Source organism: Armigeres subalbatus, chromosome 1 (assembly GCF_024139115.2).
Source record: "Armigeres subalbatus isolate Guangzhou_Male chromosome 1, GZ_Asu_2, whole genome shotgun sequence".
Classification (NCBI taxonomy): Eukaryota; Metazoa; Arthropoda; class Insecta; order Diptera; family Culicidae; genus Armigeres; species Armigeres subalbatus.
In genome coordinates this window covers 216,195,423-216,212,444 of record NC_085139.1, presented here as the reverse complement: position 1 = coordinate 216,212,444, position 17,022 = coordinate 216,195,423, and the positions used below count along the sequence as shown (strand labels likewise).

The 17,022-nt window shown below is 41.9% G+C and overlaps 1 protein-coding gene across 1 annotated transcript in view; it reads right to left on the bottom strand.

Moving 5' to 3' along the window:
- The window catches only part of LOC134205769 (uncharacterized), a 259,278-nt gene that overhangs the window by 194,554 nt on the left and 47,702 nt on the right, over positions 1 to 17,022 (bottom strand). Inside the window, exon 2 of the mRNA XM_062681349.1 lies at positions 513 to 1,901. Coding sequence (XP_062537333.1) covers positions 513 to 1,901 — 1,389 coding nt within the window. The remainder of the gene's footprint in view (positions 1 to 512; positions 1,902 to 17,022) is intronic.

The window sequence follows — 17,022 nt, the reverse complement described above, 5'->3', positions numbered from 1 at the left end:
CATAATCGTCATGATGTTCGCCGCGGTAGTGCTGCTGTCGCAGACACCAAGACGTGATTCCTAATGCAGTGCTCAATGGAGCCGGCAAAACATCCCCGGCCGGACTCTGATCAAAAGCGTGACATAAATAATTTATCACACAACTGGTATGCCTATCATCGATTCTCACTCTTGGAAGAAGCTGCTTCTTAGCCAGCCTGAGGGATGTCTATGGAATGTAAATAAACAAATTTGTGAACTCACAAATAATGAGGCCGATGATATTATAAGAAAGAAAAAATATCCACAGAAAAATCCACTTAAGCGTGATGGTGCTTTTAAGTGTAAAAGAAATAACAATATGAAAAGATAATAAGAAAAGCACAAGTCTCACAGATAGCAATAGGATTTAATACGCCGCATCGCATTTTTTACAGGATAACTTATAACTGTTTTCCTGTTTCAATATTAGAACATAAATCTTGTACAATCTACAGCCACCTTGACGTAATTTAGTTATCGATGTTACTCACCGTTAGATTCATGCTGCTTGCCACTGCCATTCACCAAGCCGCCATACACCTCGTGCACCTGACCCGTACTGTTCCGTTTGTATTTGGCGCGCCCTCTTCGCTTCAAGGACCCGAACCGACTCTCCGCCAGCGAAACCGAATCTTCATCCGACGACGATGAACCGGTCGGGGCGGTCACCAACGGAGAGTTGCTGCTTCGTTGACTTCTACGGCTGCCGTAGCTGCTGGCGTTGCTTCCGGCACTGGCACTTCTTCGCGATCGCCTTTTCCGCACCACTGGTTCCGTTCCGCCGTTCTGCAGCGCCGCCACAGTGGAGGTTCTTCCCCGGGAAGGACTCGGCCGTGATGGTTCTTGCACGTCTTGAAGCGTGTGCGAAAGCATCACCTTCGATATCAGGCTGTCGATCTCTTTTATCGTGTCGTTATAACTAGAGTCTGGAATATCACCAATGGTGATTCGCTGGTCCACCTGTTGTGGCTCACTTTCTGGCAATGCTTGTTGTTTTTGTAGCAGCTGTCTTCGTCTTCGTAAACTACGCTGCGTGTGGAAACTTTCCTCCCGTACGATTAAAGTTCCAACATTACTTCGAACCAACTTGTAGATCTTGTTTTTGTCCCCTTCTTGGGTAGGCTTCGGTTCCGGTTCTTCTACTACGCTGATTTCCGGTATCGTGGGGGTTGGTTCAGGCGATGGAGGCGGTGTGGGTGCTCGCGGAGGTTCCTCCTCAGTCGATGTTTTGTAGCTCTCACTAATCTTACCCAACATCGATCCAGATCTATTCGGGGGAGACTTCAAAACTTTTTTCTTCTGTTCCAGTGACCAACTTCTACGGATTTCCTTGGCCGATTGACTCTTCTGCAAGCCAAATCCACTTCCATCGGCTTCTTCATCTTCTTCATTTTCCACTCGATACTGTGTGACACTGGTTGCCAACTTATGGCCCATTCCCTTACCCTGCAGCTGCGCAAACACATCACTCAAAAATTCACTGGAAGTAGTCACCTTCTCGCGAATGCACGTGCTGCGAGACCTTCGATATCGCTGATCGTGCCCCTTCCGCTCCTGCAAACTTTGCGACCGATCCAATGCACTACCTTTGCTCACCAGTTCTTCACTCTTCACCACACAGTCCGGTTTATCCACCTGGACCATCATTTCCCCAGTCCGGCTGTCGAACAACTGAATCTTCGGGAAGCTAATGCTGGGCGACGAACTCGACGTGGTGAGCTCCCACTTCCACGATTTGGGCTTCTTCAGTGCCAGCTTGAGCAGGTTGTCTTCGTTCATAAAGTTGTTGGCATCACGGGCGCTGGCAGAGCTTCCCGGACCGTTCCGCACGGCCGACTGACTGCTGTATGGCGACGACGACGACGCCATTTTCGACGCACCTGTGATGGACGAGACAAAGATGGTACTAAAGTCATTATCAATTTTGGGGAAGATATTTTCGGAAGTGTAAAGTCGGATGGTGTTGTTCGTCGCTAAGGTCACGTCAACACGCAGCGTGAATCATTGACATTCGAATTCGCTTGTTTGTGCGGGAAAGCTGTTTGGCTCATTTACCGCCCGACACGCTCAAGGAAACTGGCAATTTGTGTGCTGTTTGTTTGGCGTCTCTCGTAGTCGAGCACAGTGTGGGTAATGACGTTTCGTTCTGTACACCGTCTTTCTGGGATGCGGATGAAATTTTCCTATCTATTGTAGGGATAAGCAGCAAATCTGATTTTCGGTATGGGAAAATTGAATCTGTTAGACATGGTGGCAGCTGCTTTGTCAATGGGACGTGCACAATTTGTCATGGTATTAGATAATTCAGTTAGAAGGTTGTTTTTATTTCTGTGGATTGGGAACTGTTATGAAATTGAATTTTAACATCTTTAATTTAAGAACTCCTCAGATTCACTGAAAGCTGTCAATAATTTATGTAGTTTTGTTTTGGTTAAGTGAGATCTTCAGGTGGTATCTGGAAAGAAGTGGAAATTGATGTAAACTGAGAAATAGGAGAAAACCACCCAGGTAAAAACCACAGTGTAACGACATTTATAAGGATAGACAAGAGCTCACTTGAAATTGGGTGGAAACGCTTTTCAGCACCAAAAAAAAAACGATTTTAATGTCAGTTTTTAATGATTTTTTTTTAATTTACGTGTTCAAACAATTTTTTAACGTACATTTGACGTTAAAATAGGTGACTATAAGTCTTAAGAAATCCATGAATTGTGATAATGAATAAAAAATTTCTGATTGATTTTTTTTCACTTCTAGATTTTTTTTAGAAAACTCCAGGAAGTACATCGCAAATATCATTGAAAGTTCCCCCATGATTTTATCCTGAAGTTTATAAAATTTAAAGGGATGTGAACCAGAAATTTTCTTCGCGATTTTTTCTGGAACTACTTCAAGAAATCCTTCAGGACGGACTTGATTCATGAAATCTTTTACAAAAAAAAATCATCGTGAATTTCGTTTGGAGAAATATACCGGAGCAGTTCCTGGATTGTTCTGAAGGATACCTTAAGGAATTTCTGGGGGATTTCCAAACCAATTTTCTAAGCAATTTGTTGGAGAATCTTGAGATAAATTTATAGATGTACCTTCGAAGTAAAAGGCAGGAGTAATAGCTCCTATGGAATATCCGAAATCAAGATAAATTTTTAAATAGATTTTGGAGGAATTGCTTCAGGAACACCCAGTGGATTCCTGCAGAAATCTACGATGGAATTATCTAAGGTGCTTCTGGACGAAATCTCAGAAGAACTTATGAAGGAATTCCTCGAGAATCTTTCGAAAAATTTCTCGGGCGAAACTCTGGAGGAACTTCCAGATGAAATCCTGAAGAAACTTCCGAACGAAATTCTGGAGGATTTTCCGGGCGAAATCCAAGAGAAACTTCCAGACGAAATCCTGGACGAAATTCTTAAGGAGCTTCCGGACGAAATCCTGGAGGAATTCCTGGACGAAATCCTTAGGAAGCTTCCGGACGAAATCCTGGAGGAACTTAAAGACGAAATTCTGGAGGAACTCCTGGACGAAATCCTTGAAATCCTGGAGGAACTTCCGTAAGAAATCCTGGGAGATTTTCCAGCGGAATTCCTGGAACTTCGGGACGACATTCTGGAGGAGCTTTCTCACGAATTCCTTGAGGAACCTCCGGAAGAAATTTTGGAGGATCTTCCGTGCTACATCTTGGAGGAACTTTCGTATGAAATCCTGGAGAAACTATCAGACAGAATCCTCGAGAAATTTTGAGGCGAAATGCTGGAGGAACTTCCGGACGAAATGCTGGAGGAAGCTCTGGACGAAATCTGGGAGAAACTTCCAAACGAAATCCTGGATGGACGAGCTGGCGAAATCATGGTAGAACTTCCGGACGAAATCCTGGAAGAACTTTCGTACGAAAGCCTGAATAAACTTCTGGACGAAATCCTGGAGGAACTTCCAGACGAAATTCTGGAGAAACTCCTGGACGAAATCCTTGAGGAACTTCCGTACGAAATCCCGGGAGATTTTCCAGCGGAATTCCTGGAACTTCGGGACGACATTTGGAAGAGCTTTCTTACGAATTCCTTGAGGAACCTCCGGAAGAAATTTTGTAGGATCTTCCGTGCGACATCTTGGAGGAACTTTCGTATGAATTACTGGAGAAACTACCAGACCGAATTCTCGAGAAATTTTGAGGCGAAATGCTGGAGGAACTTCCGGACGAAATGCTGGAGAAGCTCTGAACGAGATCCCGGAGGAATTTCCGTAAGAAATCCTGGGAGATTTTCCAGCGGAATTCCTGGACCTTCGGGACGACATCATGGAGGAGCTCCGGACGAAATTCTGGACTAACTTTCGTACGAAATCGTGGAGGAGCTTCCACACGAAATCCTTGAGGAACGTCCTGGCGAAATCCTGGTGGAACTTCCGAAAGAATTCCTGGAGGATCTACCGGACGAAATCCTGGAGCAACTTCCTGACGAAATCTTGAAGAAACATCCGACGACATCTTGGAGGAACTTCCGGACGACGTCCTGTAGTGTCTTCCGATTGAAATTCTGAAGAAACTTCCGAAGGGATACCTGGCTGAACTTCCGGACGTAAGGAACTTTCGGACGAAATTCTGGAAGAACTACCGGACGAAATCTGGAGGAGCTTGCGAACGACAACCTGGAGGGACATCCGGCCGAAATCCTGGAGAACTTCCTGGACAAAATCCTTGAGGAACTTTCGAACGACATCATGGAAGAACTTCCACACGAAATCCTTGAGGAGCATCCTGGCAAAATCCTAGTGGAGCTTCCAGAAGAAATCCTTGGGAATCTTCCGGACGAAATTTTGGAGGAACTTCCGTGCGACATCTTGGAGGAACTTTCGGATGAAATCCTAGAGAAACTTTCGGACGGAAGCCTGGAGAAATTTTGGGGCAAAATGTTGGGGGAACTTTCGGACAAAATGCAGGATGAGGTTTTGGACGAAATGCTGGAGGAAGCTCCTGGAGGAACATTCAGACGAAATCTATTAGAAACTTTGGGGCGAAATGCTTATTGGCGATTGTAAGAACTATAAGTGTTATGTCTTGTCTCGCGTCGCGTTTCTTATGAGTGAAATGCTGGAGCAACTTTCGTACGAAATCTTGGAGGAACTTCCACACGAAATCCTTGAGGAATGTCCTGATGAAATCCTGGAGGATCTTCCGAACGAAATCCTAGAGGAACCTTTGAGTGAAATCCTGGAGGAACTTCCACACGGAATCCTGAAGAAACTTCCAGACGACATCCTGAAGGAACTTCCGGACGAAATTCTGGAGGAGCCTCCTGACGAAATCCTGGAGGAAATTCTGGATCCAATCCTGGAAGAACTTCTGTTCGAAATCCTGGAGGTACTTCCGGACGAAATCCTGGAGGAACCTCCAGACGAAATCCTGGAGGAACTTTCAGACGAAATCCTGAAGGAAATTCTGGACGAAATCCTGAAGGTGCTCCTGGAAAAAATCCTGCAGAAACTTCCGAACAAAATCCCGGAGAATTTTTCAGGCGAAATCTTGGAGAAACTTTCGGACGAAATGAATCCTGGAGGAACTTCCGGGCGGAATTCTGAAGAAGCTCCGGAAGACGTGCTGGAGGAGCCTTCTGATGAAATCGTTGAAAAACTCCCGAAGGAATTTCTGGATGAACTTCGGACGAAATTCTGGAGGAACTTCTGGACGACATCCTGGAGGAACTTCCGGAAGAATTACTAGAAATACTTACGAATAAATATCTGGACGAATAACCAGAGGAATTTCTTGATAAACTTCCCGTCGAACAGGTGGAAAAAAAATTCTGAGGAATTCCGGTTGGAAGCCTGGAGAAATTTTGGGGCGAAATGCTGGAGGAACTTTCGGACAAATCGCTGGAGGAGCTTTCGGACGAAATGCTGGAGGAAGGTTTGGACGGGATCCTGGAGGAACTTCCGGACGAAATTCTGGACTAACTTTCGTACGAAATTCTGGAGAAACTTCCACTCGAAATCCTTGAGGAATGTACTGGTGGAGCTTCCGGAAGAAATTCTGGAGGATCTTCTGGACAAAAGCCTAGAGGAACTTCCGGACGAAATCGTTGAAGAACTTTCGGGCGATATCTTGGAGGAACTTTCGGACGACGTCGTGGAGGATCTTTCGATTAAAGTTCTGGATGAATTTCCGGACGATCCTCAAAAACGTTCAGACGAAATTCTGGAAGAATATCTGCACGAAATCTGGAGGATCTTTCGGACGACATCCTGGAGGAACTTCCGGACGGAATCCGGGAGGAACTCCTGAACAAAATCCTGGAGGAACTTACAGACGAAGTCTAGGAGAATTTTCCAGGCGAAATCCTACAGAAACTTTGGGGCGAAATGCTGAAGCAACTTTCGTACGAAATCTTGGAGGAACTTCCACACGAAATCCTTGAGGAATGTCCTGATGAAATCCTGGAGGAACTTCCGGACTAAATTCTAGAGGAACCTTTGGGTGAAATCCTGGAGGAGCTTCCACACGACATCCTGGAAAAACTTCTGGACGAAATCCTGGAGGAGCTTCGAGACGAAATCCTGGAGGAACTTCCGGACAAAATCCTGAAGGAACTTCCGGACGAAATCCTGGAGGAACTTCCAGACGAAATCTTGGATGAACTTTCGGACGAAATCCGGGACGAAATCCTGAAGGAGCTCCTGGACAAAATCCTGGAAAAACTCCGAACGAAATCCTGGAGATTTTTTCAGGCGAAATCTTAGAGAAACTTTCGGACGAAATGAATCCTGGAGGAACTTCCGGGTGGAATGCTGGAGGAAGTTCCAAACGACATCCTGGAGGAACCTTCTGACGAAATCGTTAAAAAACACCCGAAGGAATTCCTGGATGTACTTTCGGACGAAATCCTGGAGGAAATTCTGGACGAAATCCTGAAGGAGCTCCTGGACAATATCCTGGAAAAACTGCGAACGAAATCCTGGAGAATTTTTCAAGCGAAATCTTGGAGAAACTTTCGGACGAAATGAATCCTGGAGGAACTTCCGGGTGGAATGCTGAGGGAAGTTCCGGACGACATCCTGGAGGAACCTTCTGACGAAATCGTTGAAAAACACTCGAAGGAATTCCTGGATGAACTTTCGGACGAAATCTTGGATGAACTTTCGGACGAAATCCGGGACGAAATCCTGAAGGAGCTCCTGGACAAAATCCTGGAAAAACTCCGAACGAAATCCTGGAGATTTTTTCAGGCGAAATCTTAGAGAAACTTTCGGACGAAATGAATCCTGGAGGAACTTCCGGGTGGAATGCTGGAGGAAGTTCCAAACGACATCCTGGAGGAACCTTCTGACGAAATCGTTAAAAAACACCCGAAGGAATTCCTGGATGTACTTTCGGACGAAATCCTGGAGGAAATTCTGGACGAAATCCTGAAGGAGCTCCTGGACAATATCCTGGAAAAACTGCGAACGAAATCCTGGAGAATTTTTCAAGCGAAATCTTGGAGAAACTTTCGGACGAAATGAATCCTGGAGGAACTTCCGGGTGGAATGCTGAGGGAAGTTCCGGACGACATCCTGGAGGAACCTTCTGACGAAATCGTTGAAAAACACTCGAAGGAATTCCTGGATGAACTTTCGGACGAAATTCGGGAGGAACTTCTTAACGAAATCCTGGAGGAACTAAATATCTGGAGGAATAACTAGAGGAGTTTCTTGATAAACTTCCAGTCGAACTGGTGGAAAAATATTCCTGAGGAATTTTTTGAGGTACTTCTGAAGATATTCCTGAGAGTTTTGACGCGTGAAATTAGTCCACGTTGACCCACGCTGACGCCGCTGGTTAAATATGATCTATCACGCCGCCGCCGGTATAATGCTATTCGGCGCACAGGTCTACTCTGAAGTGCTATTTTGTCCTCTGTTATATGTTTTTTCTAAATTTTATAATGCGAGTGAAAGGCACCACCAACGCTAGGTGGATTATTCTGGGTTTTATAACTGGCAATTGTTTTCTGTGTGCATATTGCACACTAATAGAATAGAAATCTGTTGAGAGTTTTGCAGTTCACTGTTGATTATTTTGGACACTATTTGGTTGATTTCTGAATTGCAAAGAAGTTAATTAGGAAATTGTTACTATTCTCTGTACGATCTTCAACGGTAGATGCTATAAAAGTATAGAGTAAAGCGGGATTAGTTTACGCACCTAACTGTTGCATAAGAATAACTTTTGTTAGGAATGCTTTTAAAGTTTGAACTAGTATCTTTTTGTTTTCGAAACTTTTTATTCCCTTTTTCATTTGCATTTAAGAAGAAGAGAGTTTTATAAAGGAAATCAAATGCGCACACTTGCCCCGGACTTTGGGATAGTTCATCGAATGACATTTTGTCGAATGACGTTAAATCGAATCACATTTAGTCGAAAGGACATTTGGTCGAAGGGACATTTGGTCGAATAGACATTCAGTCGAATGGAAATTTAGTCAAATGGACATTTAGTGGAATGGACATTTGGTCGAATGGACATTTAGTCGAAAGGACATTTAGACATTTTTGGTTCAATTTTATAAAATAAATGATCCACAAGATACATGAATAAACTGGTTGGATGAATTCAGTGGACATGAGGAAGTTCAATCAGCAGCGGAAGAAACGAATAAGAAAGCCAATGAGGCTTTTTCACCTGAGCTAACAGAAACTTCTGGAGACCCTGGTGGATTATTGAAAAATTTAAAACTTACAGAAATAGGAAAATATTAGATACCCTCTATTCTTATTTTCGGCACATGGTCAAAAAGCAATGAAATCAATGTTATTTTGCTAATACTTCATCGCAGTCGGCTTTGGAGCATTTCGTTGATTGGCATTTGATCGAATGGAAATGATTTTCTTATTCTTTTTATTGATACTCTTTCTACCACTCAATATTAAATAATTAGTTCAGTATAAAATGATCTTTCAACCATAACTCGTTAGTTATTGGCCGAAAATTTAATTTCGACCAAATGATCATATGACCTAATCTGCCATCATACGCATATTCGTCCCATACTTGCTGGAATGTCCGATGAACATTCGACTACATTTTTTTGACCAGGTGGTATAGATTCAACTTAGTCGGATAGAGTGGTTCGCGGAAGTCAATATCCAGTCGGGAATAATATCGGAATATTCACCGTTTTCGTATTATTTATTCTTTTTATTAACCCATCATTCTTTAAACAATATTGACTTTTAGGAACACCACAATAAATCATTTATTTTTTAATTGTTACTGGCTCAAGTTCCTTTCTTTCAAATATCCATTCGACGAAACGTCATTAGACTAAATGTACTAAGATAATTAGTTCGAAAATCCACTTTTGACCAAACGTCATATGACCAAATGTATGAAGATTCTTCTTTTTAAAATCTGATTTCGACTAAATGTCAATTCGACGAAATGTCCATACGACGTAGTGTCCTTTCGACCAAACGTCATTCGACCAAATGTCCATTCGACGTAATGTAATGCAAAATCTACATCAAAACTGCTAAAAATGCAAATCACCTTATATCTCCACGAAACAACAAAGGAAATGTTCATGTTTCCATATACGATTTGGTGGGCTAATGATGTGTCAAACACATACAGCGTTGACAATTTATTATGCTCATGCTGTTAGAAAACGCGTTAGTGCGCACTCTTATCCCATGAGAAAGCTTACTCCGCTTTACTCTAGGGGTAATAATTGCATTATGGTTCTTCGCGAAAAATATGCATCTCTCCTATGGGTAGTTGATTTTCTAAAACAAATTTAAGAATTGCGAACGGTTTATTCAGCAATATGGTCCACAGTAATTTTGTTCTCGATATTTTTACGATTTGAATTTCAGTTTGGAAAATTCTTTCAATTTTCCTCAATCAGGATTTAAGTTTGAATATGCAGTGGAGTGTAAACGAAACTTCAATGAGAGATTCCCTTGAAATTCAAAGAGAAGTTCATTCGTATTTTATTTATTTATTATCAGACTAAGGGTGGCCTGTGCTGCACATAAAAGTCTCACAGCATTCAGCGTATTACTATGTCTGAAATTCGAATTTAAAAACCGGACGTTACACAAACATTTCCTAAGTCCTAAAATATGCCCCTATACAAAATTTGAGCTCCATCGGACATGATTTAGGGGTGCTCAAAATGTTGCTACCAAAATTTTAAATTGTAACTTTGAAAACTTTTGAGATCTGATTTACGGAAAAAATTATCAGATTGCAAGGCAAGGTTTATTTAGGCAGTCAAAGCTAAAGCTAAGCTAACGTTAAATGCCTTTCTCTTTGTTCAAAGAATGGAGTTTGCTGAATATATTCGAAGAATCAAAATGTTTGGAAGCATTTAAATAAATTAGTGTTCATATTTGTTGGGCTGTGAAAGGCAATGCAACATCATGTGACGAATCACAGGTGCAAGCAGGTATTGGAGAAAAGGAAACGCCAGTAGCCGGTGAATGTTCGGAGTTAGGTAAGGAATCATGTGCCAGATCGCGCATGCAAGCATGCGTTGAGCGGAAGGAAACGCCATAAGTTGAAGCTGAAGGGAATCATATGTCGGATCGCACCTGCAGGGAGGTGTTGAAGCAGCTGTATTGCAGTTGGATGCTTTGCAACTATTAGCCGATATCGCAGGTGCCGTTCCGTCCGTTGAATCGTTTGAGGCAACACTCACAATGGCGGATGTTGCTACAAATAGTGTTGTAGCAGCCTTTGCACCGTTTGGCAGCCTTTGCACCATTCAATGTGCAAAAACAATCCTTAAAAAAATCAAAAACGATCCACAAATAATATCTGAATGTTCCATAAAACGCTACCAGAAATCCATAAAATAGTTCGGGAGATTCCATAAAGAATAATTTTATGATCCATAAATCTTTGGAAAATGATCCACAAAAACTTTATTTTGATCCATGAAATTACAAATTTGCGTAATTTTTATCCTGATGATGATCCATAATAACAGTAATATGATCTATAATTTTGGTAATATGATCCATAAAGCTTGGAAAGAAGGCCAATGAAACTATATTAACACATTTTTTTAAATCTATGGATCATTCAGCAAAGGATCATATCACGCAAACTATGAATCATTTTCCAAAGATTTATGGATCATTTGTCATACGTTCATGGGAAAATTGTAATAATTGTATTCACCTGTCATAAGACGTCTTCAGTGTCTCGTACTTGACTCGACTACGACGTACGAGACACTGAAGACGACCTTACTGTTGAGGTCGAAATACGCATCTGTCAAGGTACAATTAAGTAGTGGAATTAAATGGGATTGCACAAACTAGTTTCATGACAGGTGAAGACATTCCACTAAAAAGCTCAAACAATTTTCTTAATAATTGTATTGTTTTTCTTTACCATGTTAATAAAACATATTTTCCTATTAATTGCTAAATTTTAGCTTAGTTATGGATCGAAAAAATATTCTTTATGGAATTTTCTGAACTATTTTATGGATTTATGGTGGCGTTTTATGGAATATTAAGATGTTATTTATGGATCGTTTTTAATTTTTTTATGGATCCGTCTTTATTGTTTATATACAAAAGTATGTTTTGCCTTTTCACTTCTAACGAAAGTCGCTGGAACTGTCCCCCCGGTCGAAACCTATGGAACGGCACAAATCGGCATGCATGAGCACGTTGGACCAAAAGATGGAACTGCATTTTCAGCAGAGCGCTTAGCGAAAGCGATAACGAGTGGGGCGAACATACGGATAGAAGAGGAAAACGATCTGCTTCGGATTATTGATGCCTTTGAAATAATCTTAGAAAACAATGAGAATTGGAATGCGTTATCGCAAAATCTTGGCATACCAGAGGAGCTCCGGGTGACCGATTTGGATGAGCACTCCCTGAAACATCAGTCCGACACTATATTGCTACAGATGATTGGGCACCTGCAGCGCACTATGGCAAAGCAGCGGGAAACACATCTTAGCGAGAGACACCGTTTGATCAGTCTTCTGCAGGAGAAGGACGCGCTTCTTCAGAAGCAAAATGATGATCTGGAATGTCTCCGGCGGGCGTGCCATGAACTTCAGATCGTAAAACGTGCCGAAGTTTTGGTGCAAGTTAAACAAGAACTAGGCCGCTATCTCACACCAAGGCAGGTTGAACTTCTGATGGGGCTAAAAAAGAAGGTGGTGTGGTCGTCGGAAGATATTGCCATAGCTTATTCGATTAGGTATGTATTTAAAGGTATTTAAACATGTTGTATGCGAATTTGTAATTTCGTCTTATTTTTCTTTCAGGCTGCATGGCAAAAGTGTATGGAACCTTTTGAAAAAAGAGCTGAACTATCCGCTACCTTCGTTACAATCGTTGCAAGTGTGGAGCGCCAATATCAAGATGAACACCGGCGTTCTTGACGATGTGGTTCGTTTAATGCAAGTAGCAGGGAAAAAAATGACAGCGCGCGACAGAGTGACTATTCTTAGCTACGATGAAATGTCAGTGGAAAACACTATAGAATACGACAGTCGAAATGACACCATCCTGCAACACCACAAGCAGCTACAAGTGGTCATGGCTCGGGGCCTATTCAAAGGGTGGAAGCAGCCAGTGTATGTTGGATTGGACGTTAATATGGCGAAAGTAATACTGGAGAGTATCGTGACAAAACTGGCAAAGATTGGCTACGAAGTAGTTGGATGCGTCAGCGATAATAGATCATCGAGCATTGGACTTTGGCACAGGCAGTCTTTATTAGCGAGACTTTCAGCCCTAGGCTGACTCGTCTCGGCGTTGTGGCAGCTTGTAAAAAAAGCAACGAACGATAGAAACCTTCCCACACTGCATAAGAGCGAGTTCAATGCTTTGTTCAAACTCACTAGTAAGCATCTAGAATGCATCAGAGCGGAGCGAATGAACGTGAAACTTGCAGTTGAACTATTAAGTCACACAACTGCTGTGAATCTACGGAGGCATTTTTCGGATGCCAACATACAAACTGAACCAAGATTGTCCCGAGAATCTTTTTGGCCAAATTCGCCAAGAGGGGGGTTGTATACGCATCCCAGCCCACTCAACGCAAGCAATCGGTTAAGGCTCATCATTCTAGTTAAAGGACTGAAACACCAGCTTGCAAGGAATCAGCATTCACCAGATGTATTCATGGCAGATTTTCTTATATGTGGGGTGTTAAAGAGTGCCAAAAGCAGTGACAACGATGAATCGATTGAAATTCACCTTGACATCGAGAAAGTGGCAGATAATACAGGTGGAACAGTAGAAGAGAGTGATGGGTTCGAGTACGTAGCTAAATTTATTGCACGGGCTTTGCGAAGCAAGTATCCGGAGCTGTGCCAGTACACTTATTGTTCAAACTACGGTCAGCCATCATATACGTACAAACAGTGTCATTTGGAGGGTTGACCGAGCCGTCACCAAAGTGGTTGAATGACGCCAAACAAATGAACGCTGTTTTTTATGCATTACACAATCAGACAAGAGTAGGAGTTTATACATGTGAGTTCAGGTACAACAATAATGTGGGAGCTTCATCAATCCAGCTGTTGAAGATGCATTTTCCGGAAGTTTCCGAAAAAGTAATCAAACAATTCGTTAAAACGAAAATAGGCATATACGAGTATACGAGTACGCCTGGAAGAAAAATTCCAAAATGCCAAAAAGCAGCGCATTGCATACAAGAGCAATTTGGGAACTGAGAAGAACCGAGTCAAAGCAAAACAATTCTCCAAGTAGCTGTCAGCCGCTACACAGCCATCCCCGATCTGGAATCTTTGGCCATTTTATTCCATATTAAAATTATAACAACATTATTTTCATAAAAAATTGCCTACATTTTTTGTAGATATTAGAAAAAAATTGGAGTTAATCACCTCCATAATAATTTGAGCCCATGTTCGATATAAATAGCTGAAACAAAGTTAATTGCCTACATTATGGATGGAAAACCGTCGTTGTAGCGTACCAGATTTCTATCCAGGATGTAGGCAATTACCTTGAAAGTAGATTTTTGTACCGACTTACTATTAGACCTGTGCGCCGATTGTAATTTATCGGCGGCGGTGTGATAGATTATTTCCAGCGGCTGCGTGTCGGCGTCACGCCGTTGGTAATTCGCGGCGGCATGGATCGGCGTCAGAGCTTGAAATATGCATCTTCATGAAGCAACTTCGGTCCGAATTTTGACAAACCTCGCATGATTATTCAAAACATAGAATGACATAGTCAGACGACTACTCCACCAACTCATTAATTTGACTGTCACTATGTGCAGAAAAAAACATAATTGGCATTGTTTACATTGGCAAAATATTGACGAAATTTCGGTAAACGGATTACCGAATTTCAGTAAAAAATATTACCGAGATCTCGGCTGTTGGAATCTCGGCAAAAATTTTACCGAGGTCTACAAAATAATTTAAGTGTGCAGATTCCAGATAATTTATCAATTTGGAGAATGTGAATATTCAATGACTAATATTCAACTGAATTTTGACAGTCCAGAGCCGACTATGAATGTGTCTGGAAGTGAGCTGACAAGTGAAGAAAGGTGGACTTCACCAAAAATGTTCGATTATTTTACACTCAGGTCGGCGTGAGCTTATTTCAAGCAATAGACAATTTTTGAAATTCTTCCAAAAATTCCTCCGTAAATTCCACCAGGAAGTGCAGGGCTGTTACAGCAGTCGCGGATTTCGCGTTTTTCGCGGATTTGCTCTAGTCGCGAAAATCGCGGTTCCTTGAAATGTTGTCGCGAAAATCGCGATTTGTATTTACACTTTCTTGAAAATTGGTTGATATTCTCACGATATTTGTAGACCATCAGTTGGCCTGATCGTATTGTAATTCTGGATTTCCGGGACGCCGAATTGTGTTCAGAAGTTAGTCTTTGTTTTCAATATTTTTGACAGTGGTTCCCATGAATGTTGTTGCTTAAATCGCGGGTTATTATTACTGTTTGGGGAACGACACTTTTCCAATTTGTCCGAATCAAACGCATTGGAATTCCCACCTGAGAACGCCGGAACTGAGCTAAAGCATGAGGGTTGTCTCACATAACCATGCTGGTTATTTTTAACTTTGTCCACACGGTTGAGCGATAGAGACGCTCTTCATTTTTATGATCTTCTTCTGCATCCAGGTCTGCTCCATAGTGATTCCCAGTTCTTCAAGCTGCTTATTCCTTTGCTAATCTAGTCCTTTGTACTATCATAGCCCAATAACCATCATTGCATGGCCGAGTAGAGCTTAGGAGCAAATCGATAACTGATTTTGTTGTTGTGAAATCGCCTAATTTTGATAACTCAGATCAGTTGCGTAGTCAGAAAATTGGTCCTGGGAGGGGGTGGGGTTTGTTCTGAATTTTTTTTAATTTGAAGGGTCCGAAACAATTTCTTCTAAAAATTTTGTCTCTGGTGGGGGTTTTATGTCCAAAACCACCCCCGTCACTAGATGATCAAAATCTATAGCAGAAAAGTTTTACTGTGACATCAAATCAAAAACTATTCCTACTGTCGATGAAAGTAAATTGAAAACTAATTTCGATGTTGGTTTTCGTTAACAAATCTACGACAAAATGGAATCAAAAGATCTAATCAATCAAGAAAATTATAATTTTCATCAAAATCACATCAAAATATGTTTTTAATTTGCTCTGTTCATGATATCAGACTTTGCTCGGATGGTGTCTGCCATTTCGCGATCCAAAATTGCTTCATTGATTGTGCCTAGTGTTGTAAAAGGTCATCTGCATGTCATTTAGCACAACTTTTTTTAGGCTTTAGCAACACTCTTTTTAGAAGCCTAAGTAACTTTATAATTTTGATTAAACCCACACTTGAGTGGTCCTATATTTTTAACCAAAGGTACATTGCTCTGAATATAACATCTGATGCTTGAGAGTGTATTTTTTTCTAAATGTCACTTGTCATTTGACATAAAGTCATTTGAATGACATTTTGCATCCCACGCCTTAGCAATGTCCCTTTAGACACTACAGCGTTATATGTTCGTTACCTCATAATTTGACAACGTGCTTCTAAAAAAAGATTTGGGGAAATGGATGCCAGGGACATATTCCCCTCTGCTTTATTATGAACTATGCAGTGATGACAGCTATATTCATCATTTCGTGGACATCACACCGTATATTGACCAATTTTTTGAACATTCCGCAGCCCTCGTGGTTATTCCTATCTGCCTCTGCATCTATTTATCAGATAAGTATACCCCGTTAGGCATAAGTCTTCTTCTTACTGGCATTACATCCCCACACCGGGACAGAGCCGCCTCGCAGCTTAGTATTCATTAAACACTTCCACAGTTATTAACTGCGAGGTTTCTAAGCCAAGTTACCATTTTTGCGTTCGTATAGCATGAGGCTAGCACGATGATACTTTTATGCCCAGGGAAGTCGAGACAATTGCCAATCCAAAAATTGGCTAGACCGGCACCGGGAATCGAACCCAGCCACCCTCAGCATGGTTTTGCTTTGTAGCCGCGCGTCTTACCGCACGGCTAAGGAGCCCCCCTCCAGGCATAAATACGTTAGGCATAACAACCGTTAGGCATAATAACCGTTACCCAGCCAACATAAAGTCGCATATAATAGCAAATAAGTATACACGGTGGAGGCGATATAGGCGCATGTCTCCATTTGACTGCATGCAAAGTGTACGTATATGGCCTCCACGTTGTACACTTATTCGCTATGGTATACGATCTTGTGTTTGCTGGGTAGGCATAAGGGACGATAGGCATAAAATGACCCTAAGAACAGCCTATGACATAAAGAAGGTAGAATTATGCCAAACGTCCATTCTGCCTAATGTCCATTATGCCTGTCATCCGTTATGCCTAACGTCCATTATGCTTGCCGTACTTATGCCTAACGTCGCGGACCCGCTCTGAAAGCTGCTGTAGGAAATGCTTCGAAATTTTCTCCAGGAATGCTCCGGAAGTTCCTCTAAGAATTCCTCTAAGTTTCTCCAGGAATTCCGACTGATGCTCCACCAG